The 19865-nt window shown below is 39.4% G+C and overlaps 1 protein-coding gene across 6 annotated transcripts in view; it reads left to right on the top strand.

Moving 5' to 3' along the window:
- rab6ba (RAB6B, member RAS oncogene family a) overlaps nucleotides 1-19865 on the top strand; it is a 74873-nt gene that overhangs the window by 29133 nt on the left and 25875 nt on the right. For 2 of the 6 annotated variants that reach the window (XM_074636564.1, XM_074636567.1), the window contains exons 2-4: nucleotides 3080-3138; nucleotides 18166-18219; nucleotides 18619-18754. In XM_074636564.1, the coding sequence (XP_074492665.1) occupies nucleotides 3080-3138; nucleotides 18166-18219; nucleotides 18619-18754 (249 nt within the window). The remainder of the gene's footprint in view (nucleotides 1-3079; nucleotides 3139-18165; nucleotides 18220-18618; nucleotides 18755-19865) is intronic. The other 4 variants (XM_074636565.1, XM_074636568.1, XM_074636566.1 and 1 more) reach the window with 2 other exon arrangements.

Raw genomic sequence — 19865 nt, forward strand, 5'->3', positions numbered from 1 at the left:
CTACTAGAACATGTTTACATGCTTTAATGTTCAAAAATCGCTTCACTTTTCTCACACCGACTGTGTCCCAGCCCCACCACTTTCACTAAAGCTCCATGCACACCAAATTGGACTTCACCAGACGAGCCATGATGGAGATTCAATTCCAAATAGACCATGACTGAGTCAGTAGAACGTGATGAATTAGCTGGTATCTGTCTAAAGTAGGACAGCTCCGGAGTTAAGTAAGCTAGATGATGTATTGATGAATTAGCATGAGATCATTAGCATAATCAGTCGCTGCGCATCAAATCCTGCCTTGCAGATATGGAAACCGAGCGAGGGCACAGACACTTGTAATTAGTCTGCCTGATTAAAACTCTTTCTGTAAACAATTGTAGTTGGGTGCCCATTTGATGAACTGTGAATTAGAGACAGATTATGTTTACTGAGTGTGCCTGTGCTTGCAACTTTTGAGGACTCGGTCACAGTACATTTCTCCCACATGAATAATGAATTGAAATTTCAAAAATATTTAATAACAAATCTAGAACGGCAACTGCGCAAAAAGACGTTTGCATGTGGCACTGGGGGTATATGAGTAGATTTAGGGCTATTGGTCAAGAGTCAATTAGATGAAATGTCAGTAAAGTGTACGGTAGTCAGCACCATCCAGAGACTGGCCAGCGTTTACAGTCTGATTGGACTTAACTGTAGCACTTTGGATCTGTTCCACTGGAGTTATAGGGATATAAGAGACCGGCTCCCAGCCAACCATCTGTACTCCTGCTAAATGGATATAAGAAGAGGATGTGATTGATTCCCCATTTTTCTTTGCTCCAGTCCTCCTCATTAACACAACCACCGAGGATAAAACATCTGAAAACCATACATGCCATCTATCAACGAGTCAACCATGTCTCACCAGCCGTCTTCTCTAGAAGTGATTCATTCTGGTGTATCATGCCTTATGCTCCTAAAAAGATGAATTAATCATTGAATTGATATGAAATTAGGTGGCTGTTTTCCAGTCATTTGTCAATCACATACCATAGCACGGCCCCATAATGATTTTTAATTTTTGCAAAATGGATTTTCCTAAACATACATTAAATCAGTTGTCTCTTTAGCTTCACCTTGATATTGATGGTATTGCCAATGTTGCTTGAAATAAAATGCTAGAAGACCTGTTCCTATCTGTGATCGCTTAAGTCCCATGCAAAAGAATTAGAGAGTGTGCCGTCCAGGATTACTCTAAGTTATTATTTGCAATGCACAGACATTGATCAGGGGAATCAATAGTGTCAGAGCTGAACAACAAAAACGGTAGAGTTTGAAACAGATTTTTGATTTCTATCACTAATCGCAATGTGCTTTGACGGTTGAAAATTCAGTTTTTGATAGAATAAATGTATTTGCTTAAAGGTGCAATTCAGTGTTTTGCTTTTACTCATAGAGTTGCCCTGTGTACGCCTGCGATGGAGATTATCAACAAGCACAATATTGTGTTTGTAAAAAAAGTTAAAGGCAAAATGAGTAGGAATTCCCTAAAAAAACAATGTATAGACTCATGCAAAAATAATCCCTCTCAATCATCGTCGTCGACAAGCGGACAAAGCTCGTTCCAAAAGGAGAGTGAATCTGGGGTTGTTTTAAGTTAAGCGCGTCACACAATCATCAATGTTGTTTTTACTATAGTAAACCCATGCTCAACTCTACACACTTGAGACAGGCTCCTTATTATTCCAAGTTTGCAGGTCTGTGCAGAAAAATTCCATGTGGTTGCATTTCCTACAAAGCATGTTATTGTAACGAGTGTAAATGCTGAGCTTATTGCACTGGTTTTCATCAATCATGACTGGACTGGATCATATGTAGCCTATATGTTTATTATTATGTTATACATGACCTTTAATAGATGGCTTATAAAATGGTCACTATATCGTGACAGTAGTACATGAAATAGGTAACCTGAAAAAAATCCTGTGTCTCTGTGTCCTCCGGTGCTCCTAACGGTATCTGCAAGATTTCACAGACCGGAGGAAAACAAGCAGTCAGAGCTGATCTGAGATCTGCTGTCCATCTGCTGTCTATGAAAGCCGGCTGTCAATCACTCGCGAACTCCGACCAAACGGTCAAACTGGGCAGCACTGATCAAATATGAATCAATATTATGTTACGTTAATGCCTATTTCTTGTTTCAAATGTTTTCAGAATCATCTTGTAGTGCACAGTTTAGCTGTAAAATGAGAAAGTTTGTGACGCTGCCGCTATTGTAAAAACTGTTGAAGGAACGCCAAGTTCTGGTCACATGACCGGAGCACAGTCAGTAGGAACGCTCTCTCAATAAAATGACCTGTGATTGGTCAAAGTCTCCCGTCATGGGCTAGATTTTCTAAAGCCTGAAAACAGAGCCATGAGGAGGAGCAGAAGTATAGTTATCTCTCAGAACACTTGAATTACAATATGCTGAAAGGTTATTATGGGATTTTTGCCCAATGATGTCAAAAATATACTGCCTACTGAAGCTTTAACATTGACAGTGGTGTGTTCGTGTAGAGCCACATCACTCCTAGTTTGACAATGATTGGGAGAATAAGGTTGCAGTGCCTTTAAAACCAACCAGTCACTTTATCAGACTTAATTAATCAGTCTGTTTGCTTGGCATTCAGTTTCAATGCTATTCAGATAAATATCAGCAAAACCTGTTGAAGCCCTCACATAACGGTATTTTTTTCTGAAAAGGTGGTTGACTTTTCCCTCAGGTTTCCTGTAGTTCAGTAAAAATTAGTTTGCAGCGTTGCATCTCATCACCCCGTTCTCCCCATTGAATAAATTAAATGAGAAATGTCCGTGTTTTGGGAAGACACACAATGCCAACAGCGGCAGCAGCAGCATTGTAATTACATCTGGACCTGACGCCACTGCTGACCTCCTAGTCACCCCCGCACACAGTAATGAGCTCCCTGGGCAGCAGTGACAGCCATGGCTGAAACCGTCACCACCAATCCTGCTGCTAGCTTTATTGAGTGTCTGAATAGAGGAAGATGTAGCCTCCTGTTTCTCATTTGACGCATTCTGTCTGTTTCTTCTCTTGCAGTTGGAAAGACGTCTCTGATCACACGGTTCATGTATGACAGCTTTGACAACACGTATCAGGTAGGTGCTGCGGCAGAGTGAATATTTTGTCTCTAATGATCAATTTGGTCTCTATTGATCATCTTTCCTTTCATAATGAAGCATACAGCTTTGCATAAATCAAAGACAAGATAATCATGGAAATAAATTCAACAGAAATAACCATTTTTGTGTGTGTGAGTAAGTTATAGCCAACATGGATGTTACGTAAAACAGACACCTTTTGAACTGAACATCAGGAGCACTGTGGGCCTTTAGGCAATCACTATTTCTAACCCCATTCTCCAAAGCAGCCTAATCTCACTCCTCATCCTAAAAACAGAATATTGCTTATGCAGCCGCGGCACTTATAGAGGTCTTTGCAGACACGCAGAAAATACAACCTGCAGTATTATTGCCTTATAAGCAAAAAGTATCTACTTGTATAGTAATAAAAAAGGAATTAGAAATAAATCTCACAAAGCTATTCTGCCCTCCTTCTCATATAGTTTAGTTTGTGTGTGTGTCTGTGTCTGTCTGTGTGTGTCTTTTAGCTCAGGCTCTGTATTGAGGGAGTGTACAATGTTATGAGCCTGTGTATTGTGTGAAAAACCACAAACAGATTAGCCTCAGAAACACTGAAATACCATCAGTATGGTATCAGTATATGAGAGCACTGAACGGGAAGAAAACTTAAGAGGTAACTTTGGCTTCAAGTGAGAAAAACGTACATACTTTTTGACCAAAACCTGAACCTCACCCTGTCCGACTATACAGTATGTCTATTTTAATTTGAGGAGTTGTTGCTTTCATTTAAACACATCTGTGAGTTGGAAAAGACATTTCCGTCAGGTATAAAAATTGGCCGGCAGGATTGCCGTCAGGCCAGTCAAGTTAATAATGTTCCGCAGCCTCCTGTTCCTTCTGAAGCTTAAGTCTCACAAGCCCAAGTGTTAATCTGGCCCTGCCTTTAAATCACCTACAGCGGTCTCTAAAGATTGCCTCAGTTCTCGATCCAAGTCCTGCCTCCACTTTCCTCAACTCCTCCATCTAACTTGACTTTCTTGTCCTCGTCGGTATAAGCTAGGGCTGTCAAAGCGTGATAATAACACGTTAACTCAAATTCGTTTTAACGCCACTAATTTCTTATATAAGATAACTTGTGATTTTTAGGTTGGCTCAGTTTTAAAGCCAGAGTGAAAATATCGGCATCATATGATACTAGAAAACCTAACGAATCCATCGGTACCAACTATGTCATACTAGCTTGTGGAGCGCGGAGGAAGCGAAATAACAATCCAAACTTGCCCTAAATTTTGGCAAGGAAAAACTGGCATGGCCATTTTCAAAAGTTTTTTTTGACCTCTGACCTCAAGATATGTAAATGAAAATGGGTTCTATGGGTACCCACGACGCTCCCCTTTACAGACATGCCCACTTTATGATAATCACATGCAGTTTGGGGCAAGTCATAGTCAAGTCAGCACACTGACACACCGACAGCTGTTGTTACCTGTTGGGCTGCAGTTTGCCATGTTATGATTTGAGCATATTTTTTATGCTAAATTTTTCATTTTTTATTGTTGTTCATTGATTCCCAATAATAAATATATACATCAATTTGCATAAAGCAGCATATTTGCCCACTCCCAGGTTGATAAGAGTATTGTTGTCATGCATTGTCTTGACAAATCTCCCTTTTAGGTACATTTTGTACCTAAAAACACTTGCTTTCTAACGCCAGGAATGGAGGTTTGTTAAAGAAATAGGGAATTTTGTAGGGCTGCAACTAACGTCTTATTAAGAAAAACAAAATATATTCCACATGTTCTTGTACAATGCTCTTTTATTACACATTGAGGATGCAGCCATGCACTGAGAATAAAAAGGAAATGTAACATATATATATATATTTACTAATTCTCTCATTTTTATTATTCTTAATGGTTTCTATTTTTGTAAATTTCACTTCTATATTTTAGCATCTACCGTCTTTTTTCCGTCTATTTGACCTTGTTTAAATGTATTGTTTTTATTATAAAGCCCTTTCAGCTTTGAAAAGGGCTGTGACATGGTAATCCAGTGTCTCTGCGACCTTATTTCAGCTAATTAGCGTTAGCTAAATCTGCCGTCTCTTCTCTCTCTTTGACGGGCAAATGCATGATTACATGTTAATTTAAAAACAAACGTAGCGGACAGAAATACCATCCTTCTTTTTTCTCTCCGTTTTGTGATGGATCAATGTATCCCAGCGTTAGCTTTATCAGGGGCCCGGCTACATTGATCCATCTCAAAAATGGAGCGAAAACAGACTATTAGAACCTGCAGTCAAGAGTTTCTGTCTACGACACTTTTCAAATGATTACTCCGGAGAAGGCGACATTTCCTGTAATTCATAACGTGAGCTAGAAAAGCAGCCACATTGCTAAAGCAGGTGCCGTGCAGCATAACATACACCCAAATAATCAATCACCAAATTCGTTGCCAACTATTTTTATAATTGATTTTAATCTATTTAATCCATTTCCTTGTTGCAGCCCTGGAATTTGGGGAAATATGCTTATTTCTAGCAGAGAGTTAGCGGATTTTGTTACCTAGTGACAGAGCTAAGCTGATTGTTTCCAGTCTTTGTGCTAAGCTAAGCTAACCAGCTGCTGGCAGTAGCTTCATATTTAACAGACAGATATGAGAGTGGTATCGAGCTTCTCATCTAACTCTCTATCAGAAAGCAAGTAAGCGTATTTCCCAAAATGTCAAATTTGTGCTTTGTTACAGTTGCACAGCATGGAGAGCTGGAGAGGGTTGAACATGAAAATATTGTTCAGCTTGTATTTATTTAAAAATTTTTTATCATATTATCAGTGTTGCTACAAAGAGCTGTCTTGTTTGGTCTTACTGCATCCTGTTAACCCCCCAAAAAGGAAATAAATGTCTCTATTCTTCAGTGTTCGCACAAGTGCTGTGCTGCGCTGTAATGAGATTTGAACAGCTCATTGTGTGTGGATTAAATTGTCCGTGTTAGCTCTGTGATGCTGTGCTGTCACAGTTGCTGCTGTATCCTCTTATATTTCTACATTCGTAAGTCATGAAAGACTACAGAGCCAGACATTTCACACCTACTTGTAGGGCTCGTGTCTTTTATGTTGTTAAGCCGCTGAATCCTCATGATGCATTGATGTTTCTTTCAACATCTCTTGTCACAAATTGCTGTGGAAAAGGCTTATATTTGGGCAAAGTTGGCTGTGAACTCAAAGGCTGAGAAACAGAGTTATTAGAGCAGCTGTTTACCCAACATCTTATCAGTGTCTCAGTGGTGGGAAAAGAAATTAATATGGTCATTAATTCTTGTTAAAAAGGGAAGGTTGGGGGCAAGAGTTTTTGCTGGATGATTAGCTGCTGGTAGACTGGAGTGATGCCTCTATATTTTTGAAGTCCATTATTAGTATTTCAGTGAAGTTAGGAAATGGAATATTGTTTTGAATTCATGCAGGGGCAGAGACATGAGGCAAAGACAGGTGCGCTCTGGTGTTGTAAAAACAACACAAAGTTAGTTATCGTAGTTTGACAGTGATCAACAGTATCAACAGTTTTCAGCAGCAGCATTGGGCGTAACACACAGCTCATCGATGCAATTAAGGTACTTTCAAAATTAAAGCACCCAATTGCTGCAATTTGCATCACAATTCATACTCTTTCTCAGTCATTACTCAGTCAAATCTAAACACAGAGACAGTGTAACTTACACTTTCCGAGGATGTATCAGATGTCAGATAAACGTCAATAAATTACTTAAAAATCATAGTGGGAAAAACGGTTCTTATAGCTCCAGAACTTGCTTGGGTATCATCACGTTTTTAAGTTTTCGTCAGTATCAAAGTAATCCAGTGATACTTGTCTGTACATCTGTTGGCACATTGCAAACAGGATCAGCTAATAGCTAATTCGGCATACTTTTAATTGTGCCAAAATGTAAACAAATATAGGCCAAAAAGTTGTAGCCCACACAACGTATCTCACTGAATCCATGGCAACATTAGACTTTCTGTTTATATTCCCCAAATTATTGAACTGTAGTTCCAAAATTAGAGCATGTTTTTCCCCTAATAGGAGTAAGACAAGGAATGATACAAAGAGTGACAAAATCTATTAATATTAACTTCTTTCATGTTGCATTATCAATATTTTATGGCATAACTAAGGCTCAGAAAGTCAGGTTAGAGTCGTGGGGTTAGAGGGTGTACTTTGTTGTACGTGTTTTGTATGCATGTATGCATATGTATGACGGCTCCCTCATTTGCATAATGAGGCAGAAATGTAAAAAGAAATGTAAAAAGAAATTTGTTAAGAAAAGAATACAGAAATAAATAGGTTTGGGGAAATAAATAAGGGGTGAAATGCAAAGGGAAAATCGCACAGAAATAAATAAATGCATAAATACATAAATAAATAAATTTAAAAATAAATAAAAAATAAGTGCAAAAATAAATAAATAAATGAATAAACTTAAATAAATGCAAAAATAATAAATGAATAAATAAAGGGGAAAATTAATCAGAAGAGTAAAGAAATAAGGGACTTTATAAAAAGATAAATAAATAAAGAAGAAAATTAAAACAGAAATATCAATTTATGTCACATTTTATCAATTAATTAATGACTACATTTATTTTCAGTATTATTTTGTTACATTTAATGACATATTTATTAATTTATTTACTGAGTAATTTATTCATTTATTTTTAAAATCCCTGCTTCATTTCAATCCAGTATTATGCCATGTGTATGGACTGAAGTGAGATTAATATCTTTACAAATAAGGCATATAATGCATAGATAGTAAATGTGACACGATCATTTCCTGCCTCGTTTTCAGAGAGTAGCACACTCCTAAGTACTATTACCTGGAGTGAATGTGGGCGTCTGTTGTTGACCGCAGTCTGTCTCGCTCCAAGGCCACTTCTGTAACTCCCAACCTGCTGAATGCAGCCGGATAAATCACGACTTCTCCAACAGCCGTCACAGTCAGCACTGAGTGCAGTCATTCTGAGGAGCATGGGGGAACATGGTTCGTTGTGATGAGGCCTGAAGGGACGGAGGCAAAGAACGTATATTGATAAAAAATGAAAGTCAATTGTTTGTTCCATTGCAACATCAACACCCAGCAGCAAAGCTACGCTTCGGCCATTTTGGACTGAAAGCGACTACCTGACGCCAGTAAAACGTCCGCCTATAAAGAGATGTACAAAAGTAAAACAAAATTATTCCTGTACTTTTGTCATATTTGTGTTGAACAATAAAAATATTATAAATGTGCATACTATTATAACTATTCACTTATTTATTTATTAACTTTTTTTCCCGGCTGCTTCCCAGAGGAGCATAAAGTGAGCGATGAACATTAATGGAAGTTAGAAAAATCCAGCACACAGATTTTGAGAGCAATCTCAATCAGGACCTCCAACATCGTTGTCCAATAGACCACAGACCATGGATGTATAAGAGGTTGTGTCCTGTGCTTTTTGCCCTGCGTGTTAGTAAATAGCCTACAACTACATTAAATTCTGTTTATGTCATGCTGCTATCACTACTAGCTACCGGCCGATAGTCGGTTGTTTGGGAACAGAGACGTTAATACATCCACCGCGGTACAGGCTTACAGCATACAGCCCATGGGTGGATTATGAGATAATAAAAGTGATGAATTACAGCCAATATATCCATTATTACAGCCGCTTACAGCTAGCAGGAAGCCGGCAGAACCGGATATGTCATATGAGCGTGCAGGGTGGTGCAGTCCCGTGGGTCTGATGCACGTTCATTATGCCGAGGAAAATAACTCTGGATTCAGCTGTTAGTTCATTTTACAACTTTGACGACACAATTATTTAAATGAGGGCTATTTAACAGTTCGTACTGTGAAGTTGATTTCCCTAAAAAAAAATGTATCCTCTGATTTACAGACGTCTCTTTATACATCCATGGTCAAAGACTCATTGGCTTTTTAAGTCTCAAATGGCGGCAGCGCTACCGCAGCCCCATCTAACAGCTGTTGTCGAAAAAAGCACCAGAGTTTGGTCTTTTTGCTTCTATACTCTTTGACGGAGGTCTCTCCTCAACCTCTTTTTCAGCCGAGTTATTGTCCTCCCATTTTAAGTGGGCAGGCCAGGCGGCATGCGAGGCAGACAGATGCCGGACGGATAGCATCTGCTTATTTAATAATGCCCCCATATGCTGTTTAACGGCAGTCTCTGCCCCACACTATTGTAATGGCTTGTGCACCAAATGAGCAGCAACCGAAGAGGAATATGAAAATCAGTTGTATTTGTATGTAAAGCAAAGACATTTGCATCCACCACTTAACCCTTTGTCCACAAAACAGCCCCTTCCTGCCCTTCTTACAGTCAGTAGAAGTAATGGAGTAATGATTTTGTTATGGGTGCCACAACCTCTACTTTGTAGCCATAGATCAAAGCTAAAGCTCAATCTCTTCTAAAAGTGTGTGTTCTCTGCTGTGTGTGCTGCCCCCCCCCCTCTCTCCCCGCCGTGTCTTAATGCCACTTCTCTTTCCTCCCCGGCTCAGTGACAGGTAGGGCTGTAAATGACTTTGCAGGTCTCTTTTTCTCTAGCTCAACTCCAGAGACCTTTGAGTATTAATTAAAATGCTGCATGCATTAGCTCAGTTTGAGTGTTTCTGCCGCTGCTCAGAGGGGAGGCTAGATTTGCCCAGCGAGGGAGGAAAGATGTTGTGAATGTGAGCCTGCAGGAGACATCTGCCCTGATGAGAAGATTTATGAAGCCACGGTTTTTCTGGGCCTACACACTGAATCACCGAATGTTTTTTTGTTTTCATGTGCGTCAGGCGTTTAGATTTTGAGCTGATCCAGTTCAATCCTTTGAAGGAAGGAGCAGGAGTGTATTTAGAGACCGAGGGCCATCAGGAAGATGAAACGGAGCATGGTAGTAGTGGCTCTAGTCAGCAGGAGGATGTGAGCGAGGCGAGCCAGATTCGCTGCCTCTAAAGCAGCAGACTCCCATCAAGCAGCCACCCAGCCGAGAGAGACAGAGGCAGGCGTCCTCGCCGCCTGGCAGCACATGCTAAAGGGCTCAGAGCCCTCCAGAGGCACAACGCTTTTGTCAGCTGTGGTGGAGCTGTCAGTCAAGCCTGGCCACCAGGCTGTGACTGCATCTGTCTGCTCTGCCCAAATACGCCGATATTTAGTGGAGCAACTGGTGAATCTGATTTTCAGAAATATATAAAACGTCACGCTCTGTGACAGGTTGAAGCTAGACAAAGATATACATTCTTACTTATTTCCATTGTGGTCCTATTTCTGTATTTTAGTTGAATCTTTCATTACACTAAAATTGAAAATAGTTTAGTTTGCAAAAATGTTCCCACTACGGCCGTCAAAGTTAACGCAATAATAACTCATTAACGCAAATTTGTTTTAAACGCCATTAATTTCTTTAAGGCATTAACGCAACTTGCGATAGTTTTCAAAATCTGCCCCCAAAATCCCCCGATGTACACCCTCTAACCCCACGACAACACCCTGACCTACTGAGCTTTAGTTATGGCAAAAAATATTGCCTTCCCTTTGCTGCTGCAATAATCCAGCATGCTAGATTGGTTAATGTTAAATTTATGTCGTACCCATAATGCTTTGTGACATGAATAAAGTGAGTTAAATAGACTAATTATGAATCTGCACCGGTACTTCTAATTACAAATATAGCACGCTGTAATTGTTGTGTTCTACATATATTATATACACAGCCTGCTGTCTGACGGAGAAGGTTTAATCATAGACTGATCTATTCCCTCTCGTGCTGGCAGTAAATTCCAAATTAATCCGATTTTGCGTGTCCACAAACTGCTGTCAAATACGGTGCTGTGAGCAAATAGCCAGTATGCTCACTGTGACTCAAGGTCTATTGGTTTAACAGCATCCCCGCCAGATGGAGGACCTTGAAATTCCTGGTGGGAGCAGCAGTGAAGTATTCAAATCCTCTTCTTTGAGTTAACTAATTAGAAAAAATCTCCTAAAAGATTCCAACTCAAAAGTCCAAGTTCAAATACTCTCTTTGTTATTTAATTTACATGCAGTGATTAAAGCCAAATGTGGCATTCTTGTTTTGGTCATAAATCCAATATCTTGTTGGTGCAAACATCCCAAATAGGATTTAGTTTGGATTATACTGCAGGCCTTGTGCTCCATGACCTCCTCATAGGTGAACCCTGAGTACAGTAGTAGTAAACAGTGAAGCCTGATCTCAGTATAAAGAGATGGGCTGGTCAAATCAGTAGCATGTATGTTGCATGAGACTGATTGTCAGACAATCCCACTGGATTATAAAAAAAATTTTTTGGAATCATCCTCAAGTGTTTGATTATTCCAACTCCTGCTGTCACCAAAAACTCACAAACATCCCTTCTCCTCACTAGATTTAAATGCTATTGATAACATTCAACCACTAGATATTGCATTCTCCCCGGTCCATTGAATTTACTTCACAACAAGTGGTTGCCAGACATTTAACAGTCAATCTCAGTCATTTATCCATTTTGTTCCACACTAACTAACGAGCCAAAGATACCACATCGGCTCACAAGCCTTGTTAGAAGTGGGAACCAAACGTCAAAGAGATAAACAAAACATTCATTTTGGATTCGCCAACATTTTTAAAAGGATTAATTCACAATCATAATTATTTTTTCAAGAAAAACCATACATTTATTCTGCACCTTTCTAAAGGCTATGTGGATGTATTTTTTTATATTCATGACGTCTACATTTACAAATGTTATCAATAATACCTTTAAGGCCTAAACCATCACTGCAGTATTGTACTCACTGCTGAAACACATTAATCATACTTCCTTTCAGAATTCATCGGAATAAATTGTGTTCTAGTAAACTTTATTTGCTGTCTGAATGTTAAATACATTGAGAGATACTGTTATGGCCAAATCAAAAGGAGCAATGGATTTTTGTTCTGGTGTTGCTCAACACTCGTCCCCATGTGTCAGTCCAGTAATGTTATGTGTGCCTCCATCTCCATCTGGTTGAGCGCAGTAGTATCTGTCAGGAAACGTCTCACATTACCTAACAGTGATATCCATCTTTATTGTCTGAGTACCCACTGATGAGTCATCATGTTTGAGTGCATCATCTACCCTGCTGCCATTACATGATCTGGTTACAGGTTTGGTCTATAACAGAACAAGTGTAATAGTCACCCATATCTATATCTAATTGTCTTCGAATTATTTCTGATTATCTTAACTAGGGCTACGACTAATGATTATTTTCATCATCTATTAATCGATCGATTAATCTTATTATTTTCTCAACTTTTTAAATTCATCATTTTGTCTATAAAACAGTTCAAGATACCCAGCCATTATATTTTGCCAGAGCTCAGAGGTGACAGTTTCAAATGTCTTATTTTGCCTGAACAACAGTCCCAAACCCAAAGCTTTTTGTTTTATAATTAAATATGACAACTAAAGCATCAAATCCCTACCTTAGAAAAGCTGGTACCGAAGAAAATTGGGGATTTTTGCTTGAAAATTTCCTGAAACAATGAATCGATTATCAAAATAGTTATTAATTTAATTGAAGTTATTAATAGTTAAATTAATTAATACACTTTGTAGTCTATCAACTAATCCATGAATTGATGAATTGTTAGTCTTAACGCATATTCTGTCATTCCATATTTATATACACATATGGTAACTGTGGGAAATCCATACATTCACATACAAATCAACTATTACAAAGAATTATTTGCAAATCCAGTTTGTTGCTGGTAATGGAGTTTACATATGAAGAGAAAATAAATTACTATTTTAGATAATTGTGCCAATGCAAATACTAATTTTGATCAGCTGACATGGTTGTTTTATTAAAGGAACAGTGTAATATTTCAGGAGATCTATTTACAGAAAAGGAATTTATTATTAATAACTTTGTTTTCATTAGTGTATAATCACCTGAAACTAAGAATCGTTGTGTTTTCATTAGCTTAGAATGAGCCCTTCATATCTATATAAGGAGCGGGTCCTCTTCATGGTGTCCACCATGTTGCTCCTCCATGTTTCTACAGTAGCCCAGAATGGACAAACGTTACCTGAAGGCCACTGCAGTTCTCCGACACGCTTGTGAATCTGCGGTAACGTGAGCTGCAGAGTGCAAAACCGTGGTACAGCCAGCCGCCGTCTTACTTCCGTTGCTCCTAAAGTAGTGTTATTATGTAAGGATGTCCTCTGAGTGAGGCAACCGGTGTTACCACGGTTTTGCACTCGGGGGGCACACATTACCGCAGTCTTGGAAAGAGAGGAGTGAGCAGAGAGGTACTCAGTTGTTTGCACTCTGCAACCACACCACTAGACCACACACACTGTACCTTAAGATGCAGTTCATTCACCCGAACTCAATCATAGTGTTGTTGCTTTTTTATTTAGTATTTTTTAAATTCTACATGTTTTCCCATCACCTTCAGAGTGATTTGAACTCTAAAACTTTATTGTGTGATGGAGTAAATGTTAACGGATCTATAAGATGTGTCCCAATGTCCTCACCTCAAAAAATGTATGTTAAAAAAACCCATTTAAAATATAATGTGAGTGAAATCCCTCAGATCTCTTAAAAGCATTTTTACCCTTGTCCTCAGCAGAATGGGCCAGAGAGCCATGCTCTGTCTTCTAACGATGTGCGGTAGTTAAAAATTTAAAAGGAATATTAATAATTTCTGGTGATCTAATCCGTTCATGTATAGCTGTCTGTGTGGGATTCTATATTTAAAACTGGAGCCAGAAAGAGCCTTCATCAGCACCTCTGCCATCTCCCAGGAAAATCTCCTGCCACATCTCTCTGTTTTTAACTTCATTCAAGCTATTGTGTCAATGATGTCACTCCAAATCAGCTATTTTCAATTTTAAAAACGTTCTTTAGTTTCAAAGTTATTTTTATGGGCTGTTGTGGTGGGTCAGTTTAACCAAATTAGTGCTTTTAACCTCTAGCACACAGTGATTTTTTTTACTTTTCAAGCTTATTCCCTCAGAATACATAGGGGATTTAATTTGGGAGTGCATGTAATCCACCTGTCTGTTTTGGGGTTGATACAGCCAAAAAGTATTTTTATTTTGCTTCCTATAATCTTGTATCAAGCACTTTATCATTTTAATTCTTTGAGGCAGTTTATTTTCAGCCTAGCAGTGCTCGATGTGACTGAGTGTAAAGGAAGAGCATAAATGACGTCCTGTCTTCGTGCCAGACTCTCTGAGTTAGGCCACTGTTGTAGCTGGTATCGCCGAGGAAACGAGTTCGTGATCAAGCTGCTGATGCCCAGTTCTGTCAAAGTGGGCAGTGGGCACCCTGCTGGACTGCCTACCATACAAACACATCGGATAACACCCACCTGCTTAATCACAGATGGGTGCAAATGTATCAGAATGTATCCTAGTACTAATTAAATGAATAATAATAAATGTGGCTGTTAAATTCACCTTATTCTTTTCCTGAACTGGGTGCTTCCGCATTGCGTCCTGTCGCCCATCGCCAGTGTTAATACATCCATGGTTATCATCATTTACTCGCAAAAAAGCTGTTTTTAAGCCTTAAAAAAGCTGTTATAAAGTTTTAATGTTTGTTTTTTTCAGATGAGAATGTAACCATTTAGATTTCCAATATGTGATCAGTTTAACCAAATCAATTTGAAAATTTGTGCCGATGTTTTCAGAGCAGTGAGGAGCTGCTGGCTGTGTGAGACTAGCCGGTCAGCGTACAAAAGCACGTCAACAGTGTTTTAGTAATTACTCTCACTGCTAGAAGAGGCAGACACAGGTCCACACTGCAGGTTTAACCATTGGGTACTAAAAACAATAATAATAAAGTTAAATTAAATCAAGAACCGCAAATTTGCCGACAGATCGGCAGCAGCTAGCTAGCGCTAGGCATAGCTATTTATAGATAGCAATTTGGTGATAGATAACTATCTAGCTAGCTAATGCTAGATAATTATGTATAGCTTGCAATTTGGTATGATAGATAGATAACTAGCTAGCTAGCCAGCTTTAGCTATCTAGCACGACATAGCTGCTAGCTAGATAGATATTGGAAAAAAGGAGCTTTGGTTTGAGCATTCTTGTGGCCTGCAATGACAACTCTTTATAAATTTCAATTCTTAAGTGCGTACATTTGTCTACCCGCCACCCGGCATCTATCTGGCAGTGAGAGTTTACAGAAACACTGTCGACATGACGTTGTGCTTTTGTGTGCTGACCGGCCGGTGTACTGATAGGCTTCGGTACTTTTGTAGTTCCACATAGCGGAGCCATCTAAACCATGAGGCACTAGAAATGTCCTCATATGTGATTTCAGGCCGTTTTCGTATGTCGTCCTCCCAGTCAATGATGGCTGATGGATGTGGTATTGTAAAACCGTCTCTGGTAAAACCATCCACTCGCCGCAGTGTAGCTGTTTAATAGCTCTGCTGACGCCAAACCGGAAAAACTAACACAATTGCGTTCGAACCAGAAGCGAAAATATGGGCGAGGCAGAATAAGATGAATACAAACAGGAAACTGAATCCTTTGCAGACAGGTAATTCCCTGTTAGCCTATCAGACCTATCAGCCATCTGCACTACGTTGCTCCAGCTGGCCAGTGCTGGAGTTTGCAGGCTGGGGTCTCACAAGCTTTAAACACGCAGCTTGGGACCTCTGCGTAATCCTGGGTCAGTCTACACCCGCTACCACTGAGCCCTTTTTACGCCCTCGTCCCCTCACGCGTACACTGAGACATCAAACATCTGGATGCACCACATGATAGTGTTACAAACCACATCTGCTTTAACCAGCTGTCATTATCATTCCAAACTCTGCCGTCTCTCTCAATGCATCTTCTTCTGTCTTAATAGAATGTTAGGAAAGTTTCCAACACATTTTGTCAAACGTCCAAAACTGAACGGTTCTGGCATGAAAAATTTCGGTTCCACAAACAAACCCAGATCTGCAGTTTAACATTGATTTCTAGGTTTTGATTTGTCCAAGCCAGAGCACCTGATGATATCATGGCAGGCAGCAAAGCACAAAGCCGCGGGCTTGGCTGCGGAAAGTAAACATCCCTTGAAGAGGGAACACACACAGGGCCATCTGCCTCGTGACACAATAAGGGAATGAGTCGATCGCTATTATAAATGGATGATGTGAGGTGATACGAGCTGTGATTTGAAGCAGCCCATTGGAGTATAAAAAACATATTGAAACAATACAGTTGTTCTGATTATTCAAGTGGAATATTTGCACAATAACAGCTGACATACTGTAACCTACTCCAATTTAAAAACTGACTGCATTTGATAATCAATCCACAGACATTACTCAAAAATGATCACAGAGTTAAATCAACAATCTTAAAAAACTGGTGTCATTATTTTCTGTGCTGTTGTATTGGATTGCATTAGGGCCTGTGTCCATATAGCATCTTTTTCTGGCAGAAAAGCACCCGCCTGGCACTAGGGAAAAGCGCTCTGAGCTATATGTATACAGCTTTATGTTTCTATGACAACATTATCTGGACAATCACCACTCTAACCCCCGTTGTATGATAGACTAGCATCGTCCCTTTTGCTTTTTATTATCTATTTGGGCTACTATCTATGTGTTTGACATTGTTTCTCACAGTGAGCACCAAACGGAGGATGCTTGCCCTCATGCTTTGTATGGATGAGCTTGTCACTGCTCAACCTGACAGCCGTAACGTTAGAGCAAGGAGGAGGATGTGGGTGCATGACATGATCCTTCAGAGAGAAAATTCTGTGAATATCATAGCCTCGTCCAAGAGCTACTGTTAGATGGAGCCCAGTTTCAGGCCTTTTTTAGGCTAGCCAAGGGGCAATTTGAACTACGTTGATTAACTTAACCCCATACCATTCCGCCCTCTTTTTTAGAGGGGAAGGGGTGGGGGACAGGGGATGTTCAGGGGTGGATAAAAAGACAACTGTAGATGCCAAATAGAAGTTGTTCTAGTCATTCATAAGAAATAAAAAAACTACTAATTAATCAATTAAAATAAATTGGGGATGTAGAACATGGTGATTGTGATGGTCATTCCCATGCTTTATTATGGCTCATAAATTGTAGCAGCATTTTTTGGGTTGATACCATTTGGTACACAGATTTGGTGCTATATTTAACCATTTATTACGACTCGAGAAGTGATAAAAATGATCAATAATCCGTCCAAAATACCACATTGAGACACCAAGACCTCGAGGAACACCATAGAAAAAAACATGCTGTGATTTGGTATCAAAAACTTTGTAACACTTGGAGATTTCTGCAAGAATTGCATTTTTTGGATGGCGAGCACTTCTGTTCTGGAAACTGCTAAGAAACCATCCTCTGAATGCTCTAGGTCTCTAGTTTGTTTGGCTGTTAAGTTTCATGAGGCTGTGATTATCCTAGAGGTCACCACAGGTCATTTTATACAGTGAGGTCAAATTTCAAAAAATCGTCTCACTACAATGGAATGGCTACTATGGGGACTAACATCATCACACATGAATACAATTGGGCTCATTGGATCCACAAGAGTCTCAGCTTTACAGTGATACCCAATTTATGTAATTCCAAGACTGTTTAGGAACCCCAGTATGCAGAAATATTCAAATACATAATTTTAGTATAGGCAAAAATAACACATTTATACTGCATTCAAAAAACTGCATGTGATGATCATAAAGTGGGCATGTCTGTAAAGCGGAGACTCGTGGGTACCCATAGAACCCATTTTCATTCACATATCTTAAGGTCAAAGGTCAAGGGACCCCTTTGAAAATTGCCATGCCAGTTTTTCAGTTCATTGCACCCATACATGGGGTGATGTTATGTGATCAGGACTGTAATGAGCCATGGATCTTACAGTAGTCTGTCCTCCTCTTTTTTCCCTTTTGCATGTATAACTTGCATTATTCAGTTCCTAAGTAAATACTGTGTTGTTTTCTTTTCGAGGTATTTACAGTGATGTTGATCCATGTGTATCTTCTCTCCCTAAACTAGGCCACAATTGGAATTGACTTCCTGTCGAAAACCATGTACTTGGAAGATCGAACGGTAAGAAGCTCAGTTACAGCATGACAAAGACATTAAATGTCTGTAATGTGTCAGCAGTCTTTCAGACAGAAGCATACTGTAGACCTGCTCATCACTAAAATACGGCATGTGCTGAAACGTTACTTACTGATAAACAGCATATTGTCTGTTCAGCTTGTGATATGTAGATGAATGCAATCTGTCTGCATGTCTGTTTATCTTGGAGGGGATCTTTCAAACAGCAGTACGACCTTGGAAGTGTCATCATGAGGAGTCCACTCATATAAATAATGCCTGATTGTGAATCTTGTGCTGAGTACCCTCACACGCATCATATTCTTATTGTACTATTATTATGTTGTGTACGGTTGTGGTTGTGTGTGCGGAGGGAGGGCTCTCTGACTATCTGAATAATCTCAGCCTTCTCAGCTGTCTCTGTCTGAACCCCAGGTGAGGTTGCAGCTGTGGGACACGGCGGGACAGGAGCGCTTCAGGAGCCTCATTCCCAGTTATATACGGGACTCAACTGTGGCTGTGGTGGTCTACGACATTACAAGTCAGTGTCTCTTATGAAATATTTTAATGTCATACTTACACTTGTCCAACTCCTTTTTTATGTTATACCTGCAAATATTAATCTTAGATCATACTTAAGTTCTCTTTTTTTTACCTGTTAACCGTCGACACGTAGCCACAGTTCATCTCACTCTAAAGAGCCAAAAGCTTCTCTATTTATGAAAAGTAATGTGTGACAGATGGATTTCTCTCAGTAGAGGAATCAAAGTTGAGATTTCACAAATATCAAATATCTCCTTGATATTTCCCATAAACAAACTGGATCCACTGCACAATGAGATGACACTTTATGGCATTAACCTCCCTCCTTCTCAAGTTCTGTTAAATTGGCAATCCTTAAGATTTCAGTCCTCATTGATTTGGCGACACCCTGTTTACTGATGTTAAGAGCAAATGCAGTTTAAAAGCCCAGTCGCACCAAACCGACATCAAAGAACTAGCGGCGACGAATGTCGACTGTTGCGTTGCCTCACTGGAATCTTGATCATTTTCCATGACAGAAAAATGACATTTATTATCTCTCAAATCTGTCACTGGCTTCTATTTAATCGTTTAAAAAAATAACAAAGTACTCTTACTGTAATATGGCTGCCCTCAGGAAGTTAATTTTATTCCTGATTTTATGGAAAAATATGGGTTACATTCCCCCAAAACCATGCTCTTTTTTTCACCCTGAAAAAGACGTGGGGCCTGTCTCATCAAATTGCCAGTCCAAGAATACAATACAGCCTTTAGTCTGCATGTCAGCCAGCCTGCATACTCAATAGACGTGGCAAGGTCAAAGGGATTTATTAAGAACTTAAACGTGCTACAGAGCTGGGCATGTACACTATAACATGGATTTATTGTGCAATTCCAGTGCTGCGTGTATCATACAGTATCATCTATCAGCTATTATCATGACATGTAAGATATATTTAATATGATCCACCTCATGGGACTTTATCTTCTTCTTGCCTTAATAATTAGCAGTAACGCGTAATGCAAAATGTTGTGTTCTTTTTGTATCTGCAGATTTCACATTATTATAAAAACACCAAGCATGTCAGTGTTAATATAAATCCAGATGAAATATGAATGGGTTTGTTTAG

Source organism: Sebastes fasciatus, chromosome 5 (genome assembly GCF_043250625.1).
Source record: "Sebastes fasciatus isolate fSebFas1 chromosome 5, fSebFas1.pri, whole genome shotgun sequence".
Taxonomy (NCBI): Eukaryota; Metazoa; Chordata; class Actinopteri; order Perciformes; family Sebastidae; genus Sebastes; species Sebastes fasciatus.